General features: G+C 30.8%; 1 protein-coding gene across 1 annotated transcript; it reads right to left on the bottom strand.

Moving 5' to 3' along the window:
* Positions 1-1,859: 1,859 nt before the first annotated feature.
* On the bottom strand, positions 1,860-7,073 carry LOC147801262 (uncharacterized). Its single transcript, XM_087154465.1, has one exon. It carries the CDS (start codon positions 7,071-7,073, stop codon positions 1,860-1,862), a length of 5,214 nt encoding a protein of 1,737 aa, XP_087010591.1.
* Between the last annotated feature and the right edge of the window lie 18,592 nt (positions 7,074-25,665).

Raw genomic sequence — 25,665 nt, 5'->3', positions numbered from 1 at the left:
TTTTGATCTACTCGTTTCACTAACAAATTTAAATGATAAAATATAAAGTTCGAAACATTATCTATAAAATGAGTCTAAATTTTTGTTTCGACATTCACCTGTTCGAATTTTATAGCAAAAACTGTGAAATTTTTTGAGAAAAAACATGTTTTTTTTTTTTTCAAGCTTTAACGCTCTGGAGCCGGGTCTGAATGTTATTTTATGGAGCTGACCATGGGCGTCGTTAGATAAAATTTATTTAGGGGGACCATACTTGGACTGTTACTTGAGAAAAAAAAATTAACCTTGTCCTTATTAAAATTTTTACTGTAAAAAATTGTAAAGTACACACACACATAGAGTGATAAAAGTAACTTTTTCTTAATAATATATAACAAAAACATGACATCAGACATAAAATAATTATATTTAACGATCAAGTCAATATCTTTTACAAATATTCATTGCATAATTATGAAAACGGAAACGTCTTGATACAACGCAGAGTGTTCCGTGGTCTACGTCATACATAATTTTAGAATCATATTTTTCTTTACGAATTAAGTTTAAAAAAATGTAAACTAAGGGTTGCAAACTACTATTTAAGAGCAGGAAAAAACTATATGAAAATATGAAGAATCACTATTAAGATAAACGGAATTGAAAATTTTAAATCAAGTTAGATTTTATAACCACCATTGAACAGCCAACCCAGTTTTTTGAGTTATAGCAGCATGCCAGCAGCTATGTAGGGGAGAGTGGGGTCAATTGTAACATTTTTTACTTAACTATTTTTAACTAACAAAAAATCCTATATATTATTAGTATTAATTGACAGACGAGTAAAGTAGACCATCCTCTACTAGAAAAAAAAATAAATACCTTATTTTAAATGTTATTATACAGTACAGAACCCGTTATCCGGAAATCAGAAAACCGGAAAACCAGAAAACCGGAAAGAAATTCGATAAATTTTCCCGCTATTTTAAAAAAAAAAATTTTTTTTTTCCTCATGAGATTTTAGGATTTTTCTTTCTTTTTTGAAAGATGTTTACCTTACCATCATTTTAGAAATAATTATTAGTGTATTACTTCATCGTTTTTTCTTCTTTTTAAGATTATTTCTAAATATTTTTCCATTTTTAGTTGGGTTTAACAATAAAAAAACGGCTTTTTGTAGCGATTCAGAAAACCGGAAAAATCAGTTATCCGGAATAGCGATGGTCCTGATCGTTCCGGATAATCGGTTCCCTACTGTATTAGTTATTAACAATTTTTGACAGTCGTGCACTTGTTACAATTGTCCCCACTTACGGGGTCAATTGTAACAGTTCATAATTTCAACTAAAATATAGTTAATTATACATATTATCATAGTTGCGATATATTTTTTTATTGATCAAAATAGTAGTGATATTTTAGGAGTAAAAATAATAATGAGCAGAGACCTAAAGGGTTAAACTTTTAACTTTAAGGGGTTATGCTGTGAAAGGTTACAAATAAAGTAATGCACATGCAACATAATATAAATGACATAGGAAACTATTGGTGGTTCTGGAAGAGTTAAGTAATGGTTTGTAAACATAAGATTATTTATTTTCAGCTGTTACATTCATCCCTTTACTTATTGTTACAATCGTCCCTGTTTTGTACACACACAAGAAAATCTCTACACAAGAAACAAAAGCACCACACTTCACGACGACATGGACTGTATTTATTAAAAAGAAGAAGAGAAGCAAAAAATGTATATGTATATTAACAGCGCCATCTATTAAGTAGCAAGGCAAGGCGTGAACATTCACCCCCCGTTGACATGTTATTAACATTCAACAACAATCAAAATAAATTGAAAAAATATATTTCACAATAAAATAAGGTTAATTTGGCATAGGAAGAAGACACACTCGCGAGATGGCTCGCTTGTACTCTCCATATTGAGTTTTAACCTTAACGACCCTGATTAAATTATCAGTACCACTAAATATCTCTACGATTCTACCCAAGGGCCATTTAAAGGTAGGCATATTATCTTCGATGAGGATCACTAAATCACCAATTTTAATATTACACTTTTTGAACTGCCACTTATTACGTTGTTGTAAATCACTTAAATATCCTCGGTACCACTTATTCCAAATAAGCTGTACTAATTTTGTCACGTTTTGCCATCTCCTGAGTGTACCTTCCTTTGACATGGTTAGGTTAGGTTCAACAATCGAGTTCATTGATCTGCCTATCAGAAAATGAGCTGGTGTAAGAGCATTTAAATCGTCCACAGTGCTCGATAAAGGGCACAAGGGTCGGGAGTTTAAAATTCCCTCGATTTGAATACAGACAGTTAAAAACTCTTCATAGGTCAAAAATGCTTTGCCAACAACTCTCTTAAGATGGTATTTTACAGACTTTACGGCAGCCTCCCACAAGCCACCAAAGGAAGGCGCTCTCGGCGGAATGAATTTCCATTCTATACCTTCACTAGACAAAAAGGCAGAGAGCTCTTCTTCTGGCTGCTTAACTAATCTCAAAAGCTTATTAATTTCCCTATTTGCGCCAACAAAATTTTTACCGTTATCGGAATACAATTTAGAACTCTTACCACGGCGAGCAAAAAACCTTTTAAGAGTGGCAATAAAAGCCTCCGAAGTTAGATCCGATACCATCTCTATATGAAGAGCCTTTGTTACAAAACATACAAATATACATAAATACATTTTATGGAGCACACCTTTTCTCTGATTTCGATATTTGATCATAAAAGGACCACAGAAATCAACTCCAGAGCAATTAAAGGGAAAATTTGGAACTACTCTGTCTCTGGGAAGACTACCCATTAGTTGAGTCATCGCAATTGGTTTTGCTTTAAAGCACACAATACACTCGCGCACTAATTTTCTGCAAAGAGAGCGACCACCCAAAGGCCAAAACCTTTCTCTAACTAAGTGCAGAAGGGAAGATGCCCCAGTATGAAGATTTTTAATGTGACAATGCACTATTATTAGATTTGTCAATTTATGTTTATGGGGTAAAATTACAGGATATTTAGCATCATAAGGTAAATCTGAATTACCCAGTCGTCCATCTACTCTCAATATTCTATCACTATCAAGGAAGGGATTTAGATTTTTTAATTTGCTCTTAGGGGGAACAACCTTCTGTTGTTTTAAACCTTGAATATCATTTAAAAACACCTCTTCTTGGACCATTCTGATCAGACTCTTTTCAGCTTGGTCTAACTCTGAAACACTAAGAGGTCCAGATTCCTTTAAATTAGATTGCTTAACATTAATTACAAATCTTAACACATAACTAAATATACGAAGAATTTTCACATAGTTATTACTTACACTTAATAAATCATATAAAAGAGATAACTTATAGTTAGTTGAAATACAAACATTAAAAACTGGAGTATCAGAATCAACACCTGTCTTTAGTTCACAAGAGTAGTCATATTCGTTCGTCATGGGTGAGCTTGTTTGCTCATTGAATAACTCACCTTGTTCCAGAAATGGTGGGCCATTCCACCAAATTTTTTGATAGTGAATATCACGAGGGCTTAACCCACGGGAAACAAGGTCGGCAGGATTAAGAGATGACGGCACGTGGGCCCAGTGACAGTTTTCTGTCAAGGTTTGAACCTTGGACACACGATTAGCGATAAATGTCTTCAGGTGGTTCGCAGGTGTATTTAACCACGCTAATGCAATCGTAGAATCAGTATGAAGTACCGTTTCACTAATTTCTAATCGTAAAGATGCACGTAATTTTTGTACAAGCTGGGCTAAAAGAACACAGGCACACAGTTCAAGACGGGGAATCGAAATCACTCGAATTGGTGATACACGTGATTTGCTTGCGAGAATAGTCACTTTAGCACTATGCGTTGAAGTGAAGCATTGAAGATAGACTACAGCTCCATAGGCTGCTTCAGATGCATCTGCAAATCCCTGAAAGACAATTCGTTGAAATTTGTCCGATAGAATGAATCTATCAATTTTCACATCCTCGATGCACTTTAAAGTTGTCACAAAGTCATTCCAATCCTCGCTCATTGGATTTGGCAGAACTTCATCCCAATCTAGTTTTTGCTGCCACAATCGCTGTAATAGGATTTTAGCTCTTGTCAAGACTGGTGCTAAAAAACCAAGAGGGTCGTATAATTTAGCTATCACGCTGAGAACTTCACGCTTTGTGTACGATGATTTTACTGCAGTTGACACCTTATAAACAAACTTATCTTCGAATGGCTTCCAGCTGATGCCCAGAGCTTTGACCGATAAGTCATTATCGATAGAAAATGAGTGCTCGACATCAGATGAAGATGAACTATTCCACAACTGATTAGAATTCGAAGACCACTTGTGAAGTTTCATTCCGCATGACTGCAGAGAATCTCGCAATTGGAGTTGTAATTGACGGGCAGTTTCTAGATTCTGGGCTCCGCTTACAACATCATCCATGTAGGTGTCATGCAGAAGAGCTTCCGAAGCCAAAGGATATCTATATTTTTCATCTTCGGCCAGTTGTTGCAGAGTTCTTATTGCAAGGAAGGGGGCATTGGACATTCCGTAAGTTACTGTTTTCAATCTGTAAACTGAAACTTCAGCATCGAGTCCAGGCTTCCACACTATTCTCTGAAGGTCTCTTTGATCTGGATCTATCAAGATTTGTCTATACATCTTTTTTATGTCCGTAGTAAAGGCATATTTGTGCCTTCTAAAACGAGAAATTGTTTCAAACACATCTTCCTTTACTTCACCTTTCATTAAAATGTCATTCAAACTTAAGCCTGTTGTAGTAGGAGATGAAGCATTGAAGACGACTCTCATCCTTGTAGTCAATTTATCAGGGCGTAATATTCCATGGTGTGGTATGTAGTAATGTGTGGGCGGCTCACTTTCTTCAATCACCTTTTCCAAATGGTCCAGTTCCTCATACTCACGCAAGAAATCCGTATATAACGACAAATACTCTGAGTCCCTAGACAAACGCTTCCACAAACAATTAAGTTGCCTCAAAGCTATGTTCTTAGACTGTCCAAGACATGACGGATCCTTACTCAAGGGCATTGCAACTACATATCTACCATCGGCATTTCTTCTATGGGTGCTTACAAAATGATCCTCACAAAAAGACGCCTCTGTATCCTTTGCAATTTCTACTTCGACATTTTCAATTTCCCAAAATCGTTTTAAAGTTTTATTCAAGTCATCGTCAAGAATCAACCCACAATGAACATGACCAACATCTTCTACCTGATCAACGCTGCCACTCACGACAAAACCAAACACAGTATTTTGCAACAACAATTTGGAATTTTGAGCATAAAATCGTTCTGGCCTCAACAATTCGTAAAACACCTCTGCACCTAATAACATATCAATTTTCTCAGGTTTGTTAAAATTATTATCAGCTAATGAGACGAACTCTGAAACATTAACATCCACATCAATTATTCTATTTGGAATGAGATCAGTAATTTTGTCAACCACTAGCATCGATAATTCTCTAACAAAACTCTTATCCTTATTTGCCACTAAAGTTCTAACACAATTGTTCACTACCATAGTTGCATCATTAACACACGAAACCACGGTATTTATTTTCTCCAATTTTAATTGCAACCTCTGCGCGCACGCCTTAGTACACAAACATGATTGAGACCCAACATCCAGCAAACATCTAACTTCAATCCATTCAGAAAATTTATTTTTAACATGTGCGCGAACTGTACTCAGAAGTACGTTTTTAGGTTTGTTTTTCTCAAGGCTAGTCGCTACAATTTGCGGTTGCGATGTCACTTCCGAAGTTTCCTCTTTCTTCCTTGGAACGAAAGCTGGGGCATCTAATTTGAATTGAGAAGTGGGATGATTAAAATATTCACGCGGGAAATGAATCATCGTATGATGAGGCTTAGAGCAGAAACAGTTTTTCTTTGAAGGGCATTCACTTAACCTGTGGGGTGCGAAACAACGAAAACAAAGATTATTCCCTTTCAATACCTCAATTCTCTCATATACTGACATAGTCTTAAATTGGGGGCAGGTAGCGAGGGGATGTATATTTCTGCACAGAACACACTTCGAATTATTAGTCTCTGCAACAAACACTTTAGATATATTTTTGTCAGCACGCAAAGGGGAATACTTCTGAAATTTATTTCCTCCCACGCGTTTTATTTCACCAGCACTATTCCGATTGATTAACTCATTTGTACCTTTACCTCTCGATGATAAGTAAATATCACATTCACGTCCAAGTTGGTGAGGTAAGAAAAAGGTTTCACCTTGCTTAATCCCAATGTGAGTCATTAATTCCCGATCAAGGGTTTCGAAAATTTTATCAGAAACAATAAGATCGCATAAAGATTTAAAATCTGTAACTTTACGTATTTGGCAGTAATAGTCAAAGGATGCACATAGTCTAGAAGCAAACTGGACATAACTTTCAGACGGTAATTTTCTAGCCCTTTTAAAATTATTCAGGCATTCTTGGGGAGTAGGTTCAAATTCTTTTAAAACCAAATTTTTTAACTTTTCGTAATCACACAAATCTCCCTGACTAACATACACTAATAAATTATTAACTCTATCTCCTAAAAGATTTAACAGAATTTCGGCTTTATATTTATTAGGCACTGATTTATTTTCGAATGCTTTTTCTAACGAATTGAAAAATAAATTAAACGATTCTGACTTAGCCGGCACTGAAATTGTTAAAACCTTAACACTTTTGATTAAACTTTCCAAACTATCTGAATCTGTTTCGCCATTCACTGTAGTCTGAGATGCATTAGCTAGGTTACCACTAATTTTCGCCAACTCTAACTGTTTTTCTAATTGAGCTAACTTTAATTTTTCTAATTCTATTTCCTGTTCCGATTCTCGTTTAGCTTTTTCTAACTTTTCCTTTTTTTCTTCTAAAACATGCCCAATTAAATCACGTACGAACTCAATATCAGTTTTAACTATATCACTATTTTCAATTAAGAGCTTTAAATCTACTATTTTAGGATTATCTGGAATTATTAAACCTAATTCCTGAGCAATCATAATCAACTCATCTTTTTTAAAATTCAATTTAAGTGCCATATTAATATCCGTCACTGCAAAAACAACACTTTCAAATTAGAAATGCTATCACTTAAACTCCACACCCAAATCGAAAGCAATTACTAAACGAAATTACTTAACAATGTAAACAACACACAAAACGAAAGCAACTCTACTAAGGCAATACATATCAAAAACACTCAACACAGACCGAAAGAAACAAAAAACACAATCGAATAAAACAAAAAAGAGATATAAACCAAACTAGGCAGAAACGAAAGCACAACTAATTCAATTCAATAAAACAAAGCAACACAATTCTCAAATTACAACTAATCGAAATTCCACTTACCCTGAAAATCACAACAAACTAACACCACTACCTTTTCAGAATCTAATTAATAAGCCATAAATTTTAACTTCCTACGCAACACATGTGAAATCACGATTTTCATTTTATTTTTTAAAAGGACACTTCACTGACCTCTATCACAATTTTAAATTCACAAAACACATTCCCTAGTCACTGACTAACACCTCCGAGCTCATGTCGGACCAAAAATGTTTTGTACACACACAAGAAAATCTCTACACAAGAAACAAAAGCACCACACTTCACGACGACATGGACTGTATTTATTAAAAAGAAGAAGAGAAGCAAAAAATGTATATGTATATTAACAGCGCCATCTATTAAGTAGCAAGGCAAGGCGTGAACAGTCCCCAAGACGCCATTTCAGCTTCATTTGTTAAAAACAATGCTAGTTAATTAGCAAAACTAATCTTTTTTTTAAAAATGTTAATAAAGGTGCCCACTTACATATTCGGTTAATAATTTTTATTTGTTTAAACAAGATTACTTTGTTATAATATAATATTCTAATACCAAAAAAAGTACTTACGTAGCGTGAAAATATCTTTTGTGATGCAACTCTTTTAAAAGTACATAAAAATGGTTGCCAGCACGGGTGTACATTTAGATTTATTAAATACATCTTGTGCACCACCTAGGAACCAAATCTAGAACCCGACACTCGAAATTTTTGCTCTGTTACAATCGTACCCTGTTACAATTGACCCCACTCTCCCCTACTATTAATCTTTATTTTGTTTAATTGAACTTCTTAAAAAAATTGCTTAATTTAATTACGTAAAGTCATCGGAAAGGGCAACAAATATTAATATATAAGAAAATAGATTATTTTAACTTTATTTATTGTTTCGGTATATATAGTTTGTCTAAAGTAAGAACTCCCCTAGCCATTTGCCTGGACCCGTGGCGGTGACCATGGTAACAAGGTATAACTCTTTCAAGTAGGGGTGTGGGGTCATTGTTTAAGACAGGTTTTGACTCGGATTAGCGAAAGAAAGGGAATTTTTTTTAAGGAAATTCCCTAGAGTGAAGGGACGCTACCCTCCCAGAAATGCGCTATTCTTGTTTCCATACCAGTAGACGGCTTCAGACTTTGTGGCGAGGGGAGTTCTTACCGTAGACAAACTATATTTGCTGTTTAATATCGATTTATTGGTTATTTAGCATTCTGTTTTCTACCCTGTGTGAAGAACTGGTATTCAGCTAGTAGGTAAATAAAAAAATTGAACTGGTATGGAGAGTTTTTTCGGTTAATGCAGATGTGGTTGTGCAATGTTAAGATGTGATTCCAAAAGGGAATCAATAGAATAAGCTGTAAATAGAATTATTGCATTAATATCTATAAAAGTTGAGTTGTTGTGAGCTTGTAAACTACTGTAGTTGAAGAAATACATTTATCCCCAAAAAGGGCCTTGAAAGCTAGGCCTGCTAGTCCAGCATATAACTAAATTACTTTCTTAATAAAAATATATATTTTTTAATTACAGTAGACAAAAAAGAAGAAAAAAAAACAGAGTTCAATTAGTCAAATTTCTGCTAGTATATAGGCAGAAAACTCGGAATAGTGTATAGTAACAGCATTTTGACAACAACAAAAAATTTATTCATTTACAACTTCTGTTTTTACTTTCTAGTTTTTTCCTCACTAAATGATTATTTCTTCTTTTTTAGTACATTTTTAATAAAGTATTGTGTTTTTTTTAAAAAAATGTCATAAATTTCATCTTTTTTACTTTTGAACTTTTCATATTTTTGTATTCTATGTTTGATTATACTTGAATGATGGTATGAATATATGAAATACTGAAAATTTATTCAGAGATTATAAGATGATTTGTACCATAGAAATGGCTAAAACCGTACAAATTGATATTAATTAATAATTAGTTTTGAGGGTAGCCGAAAAAAGAGCACTTGAAGGAAAGATCCTGGAAAAAAAACTTCATAAAGTAACTACTATATGAATTTATTTATAAACGGGCCGATTCAATTGGCTCGTTGAACAGCAATTAAAAGTAATAAAATATTTATTCGAATGAAATTATGTATATAAATTAATATATATAGTATAGTATTTAACAAGACGATTAAGACTCTTAACTCTCAACTACGCATTTTCTTAAAATTGAAGAAAAATAAACACTAGGGCTCTAATTTTTAATTGCATTTATACGAATGCTTGATCTTACCTAATTCGGATAAAGGGAAATCAGAAATTAGCTATGTTCGTAAAGCTACACATTCTTTTTCCTCAAAAATATATTTCTTATTTATTTATTTTTTTGTCGAGATGTACAAGTTTAAGAAAAACGAATAGAGGTAGGTTTTTATACATACATACAAAATTGTTTATTAAATTATATGCAAATTTTTTACAAAATTAAACGCGACACTTTATTTATGAATGAAAAGAAAGTTATTGAAAAATCCTAAAAATTAATTAATTTCATAAATATAAAATAAGAAAATAAGAACAGGCTCCATTCGCTAAATGTATATTTTTGCGCAAACAATGATAGGTAAAATCATGAACTAATGTACTATATAAATAAATTAGGTATATAAATTATAAAATATAAAATAATTCTGACAGTACATAAGCAGACAATTATAAATGCATAACGTAATTTAATACAAACATTTGCTTACCTCTCAAGAAATAGATTCATTTAATGAGTTCTTGTAATCAAAAGATAAACTTTACTTAATGCAGGGACTAATATAGGGGATATATTAGTCTTCTGCCTTTTTAGCTATGATTTAATGGCTGGAAATAGCTCATTTAAATGATGGCGGAAAAGAAATGTGAGTGCTTTGTAAGAGAAGATTTAGAATGTCAGAGAAAGTTCCCTGGCATAATCACCAAAAAATAGGAAATATCAAGAGTCTCCCCCTACTTAATTCCCTAAAAGGTTAATACTTCTTTTTCCCTACAAATTCTAGATAATTACCTGCTTAAGATAATTATAAATAGATAGCCAACAAAGAGATGGCTCCGTCGATATCCGATATTTTTAAAAGATGACATATAGGATTCCAGAAATACGATAAAGACTATTTGAAAATGCAAAGGACGTTTCCCCATAACGTAAACTGAGGCGGCTATTTTTGAGGTATCAAATGACTCTTCCTGGGTGATGTTGAATGTTAAGGGATGCATTAGAATCAATCTTAATCACTTAAGTGCATGGAGAGAAAGAATTGTTCCAAGAACGTTTTTTTGCTTATTGAAGGAAAGGATAACAGCGACAATTCTTGTAGTTCTCTAAAGACTTGTTTTATTTTTTAATGCAGCGCATTTTTTGTGTATTTTATTTTTAATTAATTTTCTTTTGATAATAATATAATTAGTTGCACTATGTAAAAAGGGGGAGAGTAAAGGAGAGATGAAAAGTACAAAAATATAGATATAGGTAAAGAGTAAAAGATATAAATAAAGATCTAGATAATATTTTCTCAAAATAATGGACTCTAATTCCCAAGTATTGGGGAGATAGATGCTTTTGAATCCCTCGGACCCCCGTGGTTATGACGCCAGTGGAGTTGACTACTTTTTATTATTACTTTTATACCAAACGGTGCCTTTTTTAGGGGTCCCGTGAAAGAGTTGACGAAAAAAGAATTCCCTCGTGTTAAGAAAAACCACTCTATTGGAAAGACATTCCATTGCAACCTTCAGTATGTTAAAAAATTATGCAAATGTTGTATCTTGGAAAAAATCTCAAGGCGCGATATGCTGAACTGTTCCAAGAAAAATGGTTTAGGGTTTATCATAATTAATTTTTGTTGATATGAATAAATTATCATAATTTTTTTCAAACCTAAAGCATTAAACAATCTTCCCATCTGTTATCAAATCAAATTCATTTGAAAAGTTGTATCAATTCATATTCAGAAAATTAAATAAGGTGAAAAATAAATTACTTTCAAGTAATGAAAATGTCTTTTTCTCACCAAGATTCTTTACTAAAAAATGCAACTTTATAATTTAATTACTTCAAAACTAATTCGAAATTTAAACGAAGTAAGATTCCTGAGTACGTAACAGTCAAAGTTCATTATTCTGCCGAAAATAGTTTTCACTTAACTCGGTTGAACAGAGGGAAAAAAAAAACATTGACATAAACTAACTCAAACACCAATGTATTATTTATATTATATTTGAGGCTACTCCTCCTGCTCACCGATTCTTGTGACTGCTTGCCCAATTCTTTTTAGATAGCTGTGTTCGCTAATTTCACATGTCCTACAATTTAATTACTCCAAGGCTAATACGAAATTTAAACAAAGTGAGAAGTTCGTTTATTTTAAAACGCAAGAATTTGTGGTTTAAAAAAAATCATAATCCCCTTGTAAATATTGTTCTCAAAACTGAATTACGCAATGGAAGAAAAAAATTTAACTTTGAAATAAAGTGATTCAATCGCATCAATACAATTTTGACATCAGAATCTTCCCTAAACTTTTCTCTAGAAATATGCAAAATTTCACATTAATTCATCAAATAGTTTTTGAGTTTTGAGAGTAAGGAAGCAAGCTTGACGAAACTTTTCTGAAACAGTGGCGACGGTGGAGGTAACTTTTAAATAGCCTCGTCACGTGAGAACTGGAACAAAATGGCGTTTCTTATAAAGTTTTAAATCATTTACAAAAACTGTTGTGGAGAATAACTTTAAATCAAATTTACAAAACAAAGGATCATGCAATAAAACAAACACTTGAGCCTAGGTGGTTCAGCGGACAGAGCGCTCGCCTTCCAATGAGATGATCCAGGTTCGAATCACAGCATTGGTTGGTCGATACGAATTCTGCTCCCGGTTCGCACCGACCACAGTACTGACATAAAATATCCTCATTGATAGAAGGATGAGTTATAATGCCCATGTCATCGGGCCAACCGTAGGAAGTTTTCGTGATTTTCCTCTCCTTGTAACGCAAATACAGGGTATTTCTATAAAAAAGTCCTACACATAGTCCAGTTTGTACCAATACTTGGTCCAGGAGTACCCTTGTCTTCTAGGGTGAGTTCGAAAATACAATGATACGGAGTTGAATATTGATAGTCGTAAACTCAGATTTGGGTCGGCTGCTCTACGTCGGTTATAAAAAATATATATATGAAATGGAAAAAAAAAAAACATAATTTTCCTTATCACCAGAAAAATTTGTCCTCCAAAACGTAGGAAGTTTGTAGTCCAGAAAATGGTTTGATTACTCAAAAAAATTTACTTAAAGTGCGGAAGTGTGAGAAAGACTTTAAGTTGGTAGATCAGAAATTCAAAGCATAATTTTTTTTAAGAGACGCCTGGTATAGTGTTGTATTAATACATATTAAAAATATCGGGATTAACGGCATCGTGTGGAAATGCGTAGCAATAAGTGCGGAAAAAACAATAATAAAAATAATTAGAGAAACGATACGATACTTAAAAATTCAAGTATAAGTCAACATGTAGTTACGAGTTAAACTTAGATATACGTACTTTGAGAAACGATACAGAAATAGTACCTAGAGAAAGAGAGTACTTAGAGAAAGAGAATAATTAGAAAATAGTACCTAGAGAAAGAGAGTACTTAGAGAAAGAGAATAATTAGAAAATAGTACGATAATATTTACACAAATAACGCCCGTCAAAAGTGGTTACTATTTGCACAATTAGAAACTCGCAAGTGGTTATAAGGTATGCTTTAAAAGAGATCGGCATTTTAAAAAACACTTTGAAATCCGACACTTGAAATTACCGCCTAAGACCAGATGAAAAAGTCACATTACCTATAAACTGGACACAAATAAAAAGCTTTAAAAGTGATTACAAAAATTCGAAATTCACTTATCATAATTTTGTCGAAGTAAAAGTATTGGGATTTTTAAAACTTTTGAAATTCGCTGCAATAACAACAGAAAAAAAGTCATCGAAAAACTGCATTGATTTAAATTTGTTTGATTAAAAAATGCGCAATTCCTATATTTTTAAATTTCTTATATTTTCCGATATTTTTTATTTTCCAAAAAAAAAAATTATAATAATTTTTTTTATCATATTCAGATGCAGCTGCGGGCCTCAAATTGTGCACCCCTATCAGGGCCGGATTAAGCGTACGCGGGGGGGCCCTAGGCCATCAAATTTTTGGGGCCCTTAGATTAAATTTTTTTCTCGTATATTTTTTATTTATTCAAGTATAAAAGTATTTATGTATATTTTTATTTAAGAAAGCATATTTAAAATTAAAATAAATAATAATAAATTAAATTTTACTTTATTTTATTAAATTAGAACTAAAAAATAATCATAACATTTTGAAAAATCATTGTTTTTCTTAATTTTTTAAAATTTATCTTCAAAAAATCCATTTTAAGGGGCCCCTATTGGGGTCCCAGGCCATGGCCTAGTCTGGCCTAATGGGTAATCCAGACCTGACCCCTATCATAGTGCATTATTTCTGGATTGTGCGCCCTCAAACCTCGTGCGGCCCCTGGGTTGCGGGGTGTTATTTACGCTGAGTAACTCCTTCGTTAAATACAAAATATTACTCTTAAAGACCTTTCTAAATTTTTCATGAAATAAATACCCGCCATATGACGTTTTCCATCTAATAACTTATATGACATGTTTTGGTCTAAGTTAAAAAAAATTTTTTGGAAACATTCTGTAAATATTTTTAGGCATACATAGGATAATTTGGAAAATACATCTGATATAGTTTCATGTAAAATGCGTTTAACCTATAAACACGACAGACTACAGACTCGTAATGAGATATGTCTGACCATTCACTTCGTCTACATCCATTTAAAAAAAATTTATATTTTATGATTTTCGAGCCACCTATGCATAAGCATAGTGTTGAGGGGGAGAAGGAGGTTCATGTCCCCTTAATAATTTCCATTACTTGAAATTTGAATGTAGATTAATCTTTATCATTTGTAGAAAGTGATTAAAAACGAGAAATTCTTCTATGGTTTTTTTAAAGCATATAAAACATCAAATTTGAGTCTGCTATGGCTTCAAAGTATGCCCTGAATACGTTACAGTATCCATCATATTAATTATTGCCGATATACTAATGAATAACTTTTTCGTTATATATATATATATATATATATATATATATATATATATATATATATATATACACACAAATTAACATGAAAAACATGAATAAAATAAAAACTAAATGGTAGAGAAACAAGAATGGTAAAAGCAAATAGTCGTTGTCAAGACAAATCTATTGCTATAAATGCGATATTTCTGAATAAAGAATAATTATCCTAAGATAAAAATTATTCTTTATATGTGTCGATATCGCAAAAAACCTTATGTTGTAAAAAATCATGAAATAAAAGAAAAATGTAAAAGGAAATCAAACTTACCGGCGTGAATTAAAACGCGGTTTAGGTTTAAAAGTACAATAATAAAACAGTTAACAAAAATCGCGAAGATGTAAAATATTGCTTATAGCTTGAATCGAATATAATAAAATTAAAAAAAACATTTGATCGAAGAAGAGGAAAAAAATGTTTAGGTAAAATATTAGTGCTGCCATCTATGAGAAACAATTAGTAAAAAGGTAATAAAATTGAAATAATAATAAAATGTTTAACGGATTGAATAAATTAGCAGTCTTAAAAAAAATAAAAAAAAAATAAAAAAATCATTTATAGGGAAATTAATTTAAAAGTCAGTCTGTCAGGATAGAAAGCCGTTTATAGACTTATCCTTCATTCATAAATTCTAACATAATTTTACAGAATACACGTATCCATCTTTCATAGGGTGACTTATTTAAAAATCAGAGCCTGCATACAGGAATAGAAAACTGTTTATAGGTTTTATTCTTCATTCATACAACCTTACATAATTTTAAAGTATACACGTATCACCTGCATTCATTTGGGGTGGTTCTTTACGAACCAGAGCCCATTCCACTTATACAAAAATAATAAATAATTAAATAAATAAATAAATAAATAAATAAACTGTTTATTATACTGGACAATTAAAATTAAATTAATTTTAAGAGGCTACAAATATTAAAAAGTAACTAAAAAATATTTAACTAATCCAGTATAAAAGGTCATACATCCAAACTATTCCGTCCAGTGGCTTTAGGAATAGTTTATCATAGTTAGTTCCTACCTTGAAAAAATCAGAGCTTATTCTTAAAACAGAAAAATTAAATAAAAATTAAAAATTAATGTACCAAGTTTTTTAAGATTTTTTTAAAATAGAAATTAAGAAATGAACTAGGAAAATGGCTATTAATTAAATCGTTTTTATATATATCAGTATCTAATAAAAACTCGTTATAGTTAGAATTATTCCTGTAAAATCTATGAATTTGATTGGCAATAATATTAGAAAAAACCTTATTGGCTAAGTTAGAGTTGAAATCTATGCATTTTTTAACTGGAAATTTAAAATCATTTCTTTTGTCAAAAAGTTTAAATGTAATATTTATATATATATATATATATATATATTTATATATATATTGTAAGATAATTTTCTTAAAAAGAATTAAATAGAAAATTTCAACTTTCAAAACCTATTTTTCTGGCAAATATGGAGTTTTTTTTTCACATTTAAGAACATAAATATTCTTGGTGTGAAAAAGATTAAGACAAGCAGAAAATAAATTTGATGTTTGCATAGTTATATGCTATTTTGCAAAAAACTATCCTACGGCGAGTCTAAAATATATTTTTTTATAACAGTTTTTTCAAGGAAAGAAAAGATGTGATATACCCCAGACTTGAACTTTTGACTCACCTCATCACATATTATACATTCTTACAACTGGCTCACTGATCAAAATAAATATTAAAAAAAAAATTTTTTTAAATATTTTTTTTTTTTTAAATTACATTTATCTGTAGTAAGTAAAGGAGTAAAAATATTACATTTAAAACTGAGTATGTCAGGAATAAAAGGTATATCTCTATGCTACTGTATTAATTAAAGAACAGTAACGTAAAAAAGAAAACACAAATAGTCTAGTCATTTGAGATATTGTTTGGTTTTACTTTGACCAATTGTTTGCTATTCTTTTGCTAGATCCTTTTTTGTTATTCATGTTTTTTATGAAGGAAATAGTACATTATTTTGCGCTTAACAAATTTTATTCTCGCGAAATATTTTTGCCCTTTGCAAAACTTTTTTTACAAGATGAAACAGTAAAATATAACTAATCATAGTCACCAATCGCAAGCTTAATCCTGATTATAAGAAATCATGATTTTCGATTCAGATTTACGATTACTATTATTACAGATTTATAATAACATAAATCTACTATTACAAGTATTACACATCTGTTATAGCAAGTATTGTAGATATATAATTAAAAGTACGAAACCGATCTACGATTGCAAGTATTTAAATTATCTATATTTCATAATAACATTAATACTTATAATAAATAAACATAATAAAAATCACTTTTCATGCAATATAACTTAACATTCATAATATTTCTAAAAATATATAAATTGGACGTGATTTTTTGGCAAATATTTCATATGATCATAGTAAATATTCTATTCTTATCTTTGCTTTTCATGTATACATAATTGCTTTGACGATAGCGACCAATGGCATCTAACGTTTATGGGAATAATAAAAAAGGGATCGATAAGTCAGTAATGTTTCGTAAGGAGTAATCGAGTGAAGTGTATTTCTTTATTTGTTTATCCTGTTTCAAAATCTATTAGATGCAAGATATAAGACAGTCCCTGAGGAGGCTAATCCTTTTTCTTAGACGTTAATATTTTTCTTTTGTAGTTAATAGTGCAATATACGTTGTTTGATTTCTATTTATTGATTCAATAAAAAATAGTGCTGGTTGATTAATTTTGGTTTCGTCTTATTGTTTTTCTCCTAAGATATTTAAGGTGAATGCAATTTATCTTTTAATTTCTGGCTGTTCATTTATTATTATTTCGACTGTTTTACTGGCCTTTTACTTATTTCCAATTTACATAGAAATGTTAAGAAATAGGTAAAATATATGGTTTAGAGTTTCAATCCGAAACGGTGTAAAGTGTGTAAAATAAAAAGCGGAACACCCTGAATAACTTTTGATCTAATCATCGGATATTTACGTTCTTGGACTCAATCTTAAAGGTTTCATGGGATGCTAACGCAAATATTTTAAGTTATGAAATCAGACACAAAACTTACTTTCTTTGAATAAACGACCCTCTTTTTGGCTGATTTAGATTTCTGACCCCCAAAATATTAAGGGTAGCCTCAATCAAAAATATGTTTCCAATAGTTTGTTGAAAAGAGTGGTTCAAAGTTTGTACTCCTTAATGTTAATTTTACTTTTTACATATTTCCCCATATCTCCAGAACTTTTTAAGAGAATTGAAATTTTTTTAACACAATTATAAAATTCGTTTATCCAAAAATAATATTCCGTAACTTTTAATAAATATTTATTACTTTTTATTCTTTTATTTTATAATAGTTGAGAAAAAAATTGAATTGTAAGGTATACAATCTTTTACATCATGTTAAAGAATGCAATTTTAAATGGAAAAATACAAAATTCGAGCGAGATGGATTGAATTGTTCCTAAAAAATCGATTTTTTTTTTTTTTTTTTTTTTTTTTTTTTGTAAAAAAAACATAGCTTTAAAATTCGATTTCTAAAGAACTATTCAGCCGATTTCGCTCAAATTTTGTATTCGGTTATGTAAATTAAATTCTTTAAGACGATGTAAAAAATTGTGTACTTTACAATAAAAAAAATTTTTCTGCTATTATTATATAAAATAATAAAAAATGATAAATATTTACTAAAAGTTACTTTTTGCATGGAATTAATTATCTTTGTATAAAAGAATTTTATAATTGTAAATTTTTTTTTTCAATTCTCTTGAAAAGTTCTCGAGATATAACAAAATACGTAAAAAATATAATTCGCCTTAAGGGGCCCAAACTTTGGTCCGCACTCCTGACCCTGTTATGACCATATTTCCCAAATTACGGCTACCCGCTATATTTTAAGTGTGAAAATCGAGTCCGTCGGAAAAAGGGTATGTTTATTCAGAGAAAGTGCGTTTTGTGTCTGATTTCGTAATTTAAAATATCGTCTGCACAAATTAACAAGGATATTTGAGACCCATCGAACCATTAAGATTGTGTCCCAGAATGAGAATATCTAATCATTAGATCAAAAGTTATCCGTATTTTTATGCGCATTGTACACTGATTTTATATTGGTTAAATAAAATTTAAACGCGATTTTATCAAATCCTTATTTTTTTTCATAATCAATAATAAACGAACGAAACAACAGAATACGTTACAGCGTTCAGCTGACTTTAAATTCTTTCATATTTTGATAAGTTTTTGACAGAACACAGGTTCGTATCAACTATGTTTCGATATAAACATTTTAATATAAACGCTTTGAAAGTTTTTGAACTTTTCGGTGTTTTTAAACTGTTTTTTAAATTTATTGAAGAGAAAAGAAGCTGGCAGTGCCTGATTTATTAAAGGCCTGAGAGCCCGGGTCTTGGACCTCCTCTTTTTTGGGGGCCTCCTAAATGTTACAAACAATTTCTTTTTGTATTTTTCCTTAAGAATTTTCAATCAGAATTATGAGTTAACAAAGATTGAATCAAATTTACTGATATATCGTTATTTACTTTTGTTATAAATAATTTAAAACCACTTCATGATTTAAACAATAGGTAAATTTTGTTTAAATTAGAGATCAGAGGGCCCCTGACAGTTCTGTGCCTAGGGCTCTTCATTTCTATACCAGGCCCTGGAAATAGGATTAATCATTGTGGGATATCACTATTACATTACCCAATCAATTTTCCTAAATACCCCTCCCCCCCCCCCCAAAATGAAACTTACCAATATATATCGGGAAATATTAAGAATACTTCGAGAACCCTTTTTTTTCCCCTTTCCCGAAACAGCATAAAGGGTCATTCAAATATTACCTAAACATATTTTTGCCAAATTTTTTACTTCCGCTTGTCAGCAAAAATATGCTAATCACAATCCCCCCCCCCCATGCTTATGTGAGAAAGTCCCTTCCCCCCCTGGTTTTCGCTTTAACCTTGACTGTAGTTATCTAGTTTTAGGATTAAATTCTAATAAAAAAGATGTAACTTTGCATTAAACAAATGTTTCGTTTTATTCAATTTATAAAACTTTTAGTAGAATATTTCTTAAGAATATTTTGTGTATAAAATTGTTCACCTCAGAAACTCTTTTTCCCAGTTTCTTACTTTTTCGAATTCAACTTTTGTTCCACATTTTAAATGTTTTCATGCGTAATTTTTTGTTGCTGATTTTTTAAAATTTTACTTTTTAATAAAATTTTGAAAATAAGGGGATTTTAATGTCTTACGCAAGCATAGCTCATACCCTCTTCCTCCTTTGTCAGCAAAAAATAAGCAAACCACACCCTCCTCCCGACGGGTGTGTACGTAATATTTGAACGACCCCTAAAGTAGGACACAGGTAGGTGACGGCGACAACATCACCATTTATAAAAATATGTAATCATTACTTGAATACGAAATTGTTATTCTTCACTTTCTTACCGGGTATACTTAATTTGTTAAGTGTGTCTAAATTGATTTATATCGTTTGGCTGACAGTTTACGAATTTTTAATAATTCCTTTCACCACGGTATAAATTTGAAATTTGTTTTAAAGGAAAGAATGAAAGTCAAACATTTTAAAAATAATTATATGTGTCATGAAATATTTTTAAAACATCATAAAAAGCTTCGTTCATACGAAAAACCGAAAATTCAATAAAATTGTTTTGAGTCAAGTGAAGAATGATGTCGCCGTATTTTTTCGAAATTGTTATTTTGCATGTCCTTGCGGAGTTTGATTAAATTGCTTACGTCTGATTAATTTTAAACATCTGTCAGACACTTGGCGAATTTTTTACAATATTTTTCCCTGCCGAACTTTTAAACCGGCTTCACACGAAAGAATGGGCATAACTTTTTTGTAACACCGCTTATGCTTTCTTAAAAAGAATCATTATTATTTTTAAAAAACTCGATCAGTGATTCGAATCAGCAATCCGAATCAATGATTCGGATCAATTGCGGTTCGAATCAGGATTGATCGAATCTGTTGATTTTATCGGAGTAGATTTAAATTATAATGAATTAAAGGTTGTTAAATTTTCAGTTTTGTTTCACAGTGATGCTATGTCATATATGGTTAAAAATTTCGTGTATATCCTTAGAGATTCTTGCGCATTCATTATTAAGGTCTTAAGAATTTCCTATCAAACAATTCGATTAATTCAGATAAATAAAAAAATAAAATAATGGATTCCTTTTGTAGTCTCTTAAAAATTACCTTAGTGAAAAGTATTTATAGCATTTAACAACATATACAATATAATTATATGAAATATATGATAATTATATTTATATGCTTGAAAAATTTATTAATAAGAAAAAATAAAACTTTTTTTTCTATAGACATTTGGTAAGGGAAAAATGAGTGCAGTTAGTTCAACAGTACTTAGAATCTAAGCTGAATGTTGTTTTGAAGCATTTGATTCAAACCACGTGATTCGCAGTTAAGACGTTAAGTCATGATCTTCGAATTAGTGATCCAAATTACTCGATTTGAATTGAGAACTGAATCGCTTGGTTCAAATCACTGATCCGATTCACATGATTCGAATTCTTGATCCAAATCACTTGATTTAAATCACTGATCCAAATCACTTGATTTAAATTACTGACCCGAATCACTTGATTTGAATCACTGTTCTGAACCACTTGATTTAAGTTAGTGATCCGAATCACTTGAATTGAATGACGATTTGAATCACGTAAATTGAATCAATGACCCAAATCGTTTGATTGAGATGACTTATCCGAGTCACTTAATTCAAATCATTGATCCGAATCACATGATTCAAATCAGTGATCTCAATCACGTGATTCAAATAGTGATCTGAATCGCATGATTCGAATCACTGATCTGAATAAATTGATTCGAATAGTGATCCTAATCACGGGAGTCGAATGAGTGATCCGAATAATTCATAAGAATTAGTGATCCGCAGCATATGATTTGAATCAATTGATTCGAATTTGAGATCTGAATCACTTGATTCGAATAATGATCCAAATCGCATGATTCGAATCAGTGTACCGAATCACTTCATAGGAATCAGTGACTCAATCATTGATACGAATCGCATGATTAGAAATGATCTGAATCAATTGATTCGGATATTGATTCAAAACATATGATTCGAATGTCTGATATGAATCCCTTGATTGGAATATTGATCCGAGTTGCATTGTTCAAATCAGTGATCTCAATCATTTCATTAGAATCAGTTATTCGAATAATATGATTTACATCAGTGATTTGAATACATTGATCTGAATAGTGAATCGAGTCGTATGATTTGAATCACTGATCTGAATCACCTGATTCGTATAGTGATCCGAATAGTATTATTTGATTCAGTGATCCATATCACTTCATAAGAATCAGTGATCCCAAATACATGATTTGAATCAATTGATTCGAATCAGTGATCTGAAACACTTGATTCGAATATTGATCCCAGTTGCATTTTTTGAATCAGTGATCTGAATCACTTCATAAGAATCAGTGATTCGAATAACATAATTTGAATCATTGAGCTGAAATCACTTGATTCGAATAATGATCCGAATCGCATAATTTGAATCATTGATCCAAATCATTTGATTCAGATCAGTGATCCAAATCATTTGATTTGCATCACTGATCTGAAAAATCGTTTGACTCGAATGACTGATTTGAGCCCCTTGACTTTAATCACTAATCAAAATCACATCATTCGAATCAGTGAGTCACTTGATTCGAATTCGGCTCTCTCACAGCTTCATTTTAGCTCATACGGCGTATTTCACTTAAATTTTTCTCACACCCCATTTTTGATTTAATATATATATATATATATATATATATATATATATATATATATATATATATATATATATATATATATATATATATCAATTGCATATTCACAAAATTATTGCAGATATGCTAAGAGTGGAAATGTAAATGTTTTTGAATATAAAACGTGACATTAGAACACTAAAAGACAAAAGTATAGCATAAGAACAAAAATAAATTAGAATAAAATTAAATTAAAGACAAAAAGTGCGAATCACCCTTTTTGTTTGGAAACAGTACTTTCAGAAAAAAATAAAAGCAAATCAATTGAAGTAAAAAACAACATTAAAATATCTACTGTCATCTAAATTAGTATGTCGATCAACCCCCCTCTCGAAATTTAATGTTCTTGAGAGCTGGGAGGCTGAAAGAAAAAAAAGAAAGAACTTCGGTTGTTTACGATAAAAAGAGTGACAGTAAGTTATATACTAATGGGTCGGAAAGCCTCACCTCCCCCAGAGAAGAAAAATGAAACCTCCCCCCCCCCTTATTTTTCTAAAAGATTCCTGACCGCTTTAGTTCATGTATTCTAGTGTTCATTTCATTTTTTTTAATGTTGTTTTATTTGAGTTTTTTTTTTACAAAATATGTAGTGTTTTACAAAACAGATAGTGTTTTTTGACTACTATACTCACTATGATTAAAATGACTGATTCGAATCAGAATCCCTTTGATGATTCGTTTTGCTCAACTCTATTCCTAAGTACGTTCTTCTATAGATCTATTCAAATTAGCAGATGATTCTTTTTAAAAAGTTTTCAGCTTCATAAATTAACATTTTGCTTACACAAACTAATCAAGTCGAATATTTTAAAATCAAACGAAAATGGCAGCAAACAATTTCGAAATGTCGAAAATGAAAGTTTCGATTGGTTATCTGGCTCACGTGACAAGAAATAACCGATTTCACACCTAAAAATGCTTGCATCTATCATTACAACACCGGTGCTGTAGTTAATACATCAAAAGTTACTGTAAAAATTACATAAATTTTTTACAGTGTGGTGAATTTAAAGTCGCTCACATTAAAGTTTAATGGCTTCTAATTCAGCAAAAATGCACTACAATTTTCGATTTCATTCCCTGTAAATAGTAAAAAAAGGCGTCATGATGAACATTTATTGTAAAATCTAAGGTTTCTCTGCAAAAAATAAAAGTCATTAGTCTCTGTGATACTTTACTTATGTATGAATTCCTAAACTGGTACTTTTACGGACCGTTAAACTTTGATGTGCGTGACTTAAAACTCACTCTGCAAATGCAAATAATAGTTTTTTCATGTACCAGCTTTCTAATCAATCAATTTTTATAAGAAGGCGTTTTTTTTTTTTTCCAAATTTAAGATTTGCATATAAAATCTCCAGAAATTTTTTTAACAACAACACTAAGCACTAAACTGAAATAATCCTGCAGAGAATGCAATTCTAGATGTACAGATTAAATTTAAAAACAATTAGTAGAGATTTTATCGAGTAATGAAATTGGTTGCATTGAGAAACATTTTCTGGACGCACGCAGTGGACAGTTATGGCTTCGCAAAAATTCCTGATTCGTGCCCTTACATATATTTTTCTGCTCTTAAAGATTTGGGTATAAGACACCTTACTATAAAAGTAAGGTAAGATACTAAGTCACCTTACTATAAAAGTGTCTTTAAAACCGTTTAATGATTTTGTCTAATTTTGGTACATGTATCTCATGAAATCATTTTTTTTTTAATTCTTAATAATGAATTAAATTTATTTAGGGCTTTCCTGGAGCAAATTCGAATAATATATTGCATATAATAAATCCACATGGCGCTTTTTTAATTATTCAAGGAAGTGTATAATATTCAGAAGAAAATAATATTCAACATTCCAGTGAAGAAAATAACATTCAACTTGTTACGAATAAAATATGCACATAAATTTAATGGATTCTGTAGATCAAAACTAACCATCATTCATTCGTTACATACTTAACAATGATCTCTTTATTATGTTTTTTTCCCTTATCTCCGACCATACCTTTCTATTTCGCTAATGGAACCTTTCTGTCGGTTTTTACTGTCATCTGCCTCTTTTCGGAAAATATTTTAAAAAGATGCAATTTTGGCACTCATGTTTTATGTCCGAGTTATACTTTCGAAAGTAATTTATCAAACATTATTCTAAATATTCTAAATTACATCGACAACGATTTTGATGTATCATCATCTATGCTGGTCACGAAATGTGTTAGATAATGATTGGTGAGATTTTTTTTTTTAATGTTATCATATTTGAGTCTTGTACAAACTCGATTTTACACTTGTTATCGACTAAATGTGTTTATTACGTAAATATTTTTGCTATTCATTGAGAGAAAACTTTTAAATGATTCTGTGTTAACTCAATTTATAGATTAGACTTAATATTTAATTCTTTAAAATTACATAATATTCTCCCATTTAAAAAAAATCTACAGCCAACTAGCCTATTGGTGGGAACGTTCACAGTCTCAAGGAAAAAAAGAAAAAAATTATGTTCAGTATTCCCTGATGGATGGTTATGGTTCCCTGACACTCCCCCCCCCCTAAAAATAGACAATATAGAAGAATAGACTATTTTTGATTATTTCTATTACAAATATGATATTCATATAAATGGAATCAAATGTCTCAATATACTATACAAGGAAAACTGTTATACTAATCAATAGGAAAGAATAATAAAGTTTCTTATGTTGAAAATCCATAAAAATGCTTTAAAAAATGGTGTATAAATATTCATAAGATCCAAAATCAGCGTTATTTCGTCCAATCATCCATAAAAATCTGTATTGCATACTTCGTCAACTAACTTAAATATTTATGTATGGAGAAAAATATTATTTCTTCAGACTTTTGTTATACTTCTTATTTTTATTACTTAGTTTATTTCTTAAATAATAAATAATACTCAAAAATTATGTAAAACTTTTTGACTTCGACGAAATATGCTTTCTAAAAGTTATTAATCGGAAGAGGAAACAATGTTAAAAATGTTTAAGTATAATTTTAAGCCACTAATTATAAAAGTCACCTACAATTCTTAAAGAATCTTGATATAAAACATCTAAAAATAACAAGAACGTAACACCAATAAATATTTTATGAATTCAGCTAAAAGCAAGTTGTCTTCATTACCTTGATTTCTAACGCTTTTTCTGAAAACTATTTTAAGGAAATTTAATTTAATTTAAATGTAATAAAACTAATTTTTTGTATTGTTTCTATTTTTTTCAATATTTCTTGTAATTCATAATTTTCAAAAAAATAAGTAACACGAATG

The sequence above is a fragment of the Parasteatoda tepidariorum genome, chromosome 11 (genome assembly GCF_982258835.1).
Source record: "Parasteatoda tepidariorum strain Cologne lab strain chromosome 11, Ptep-v5.0, whole genome shotgun sequence".
Lineage (NCBI taxonomy): Eukaryota > Metazoa > Arthropoda > Arachnida > Araneae > Theridiidae > Parasteatoda > Parasteatoda tepidariorum.
Note: the sequence above shows the minus strand (reverse complement) of the source record. Positions and strands in the feature narration are given on the sequence as shown.

What these genes read in the sequence shown, in the direction of transcription:
- LOC147801262 (XM_087154465.1), bottom strand. Translation starts at nt 7,073, where the DNA reads ATGGCACTTAAATTGAATTTTAAAAAAGATGAGTTGATTATGATTGCT.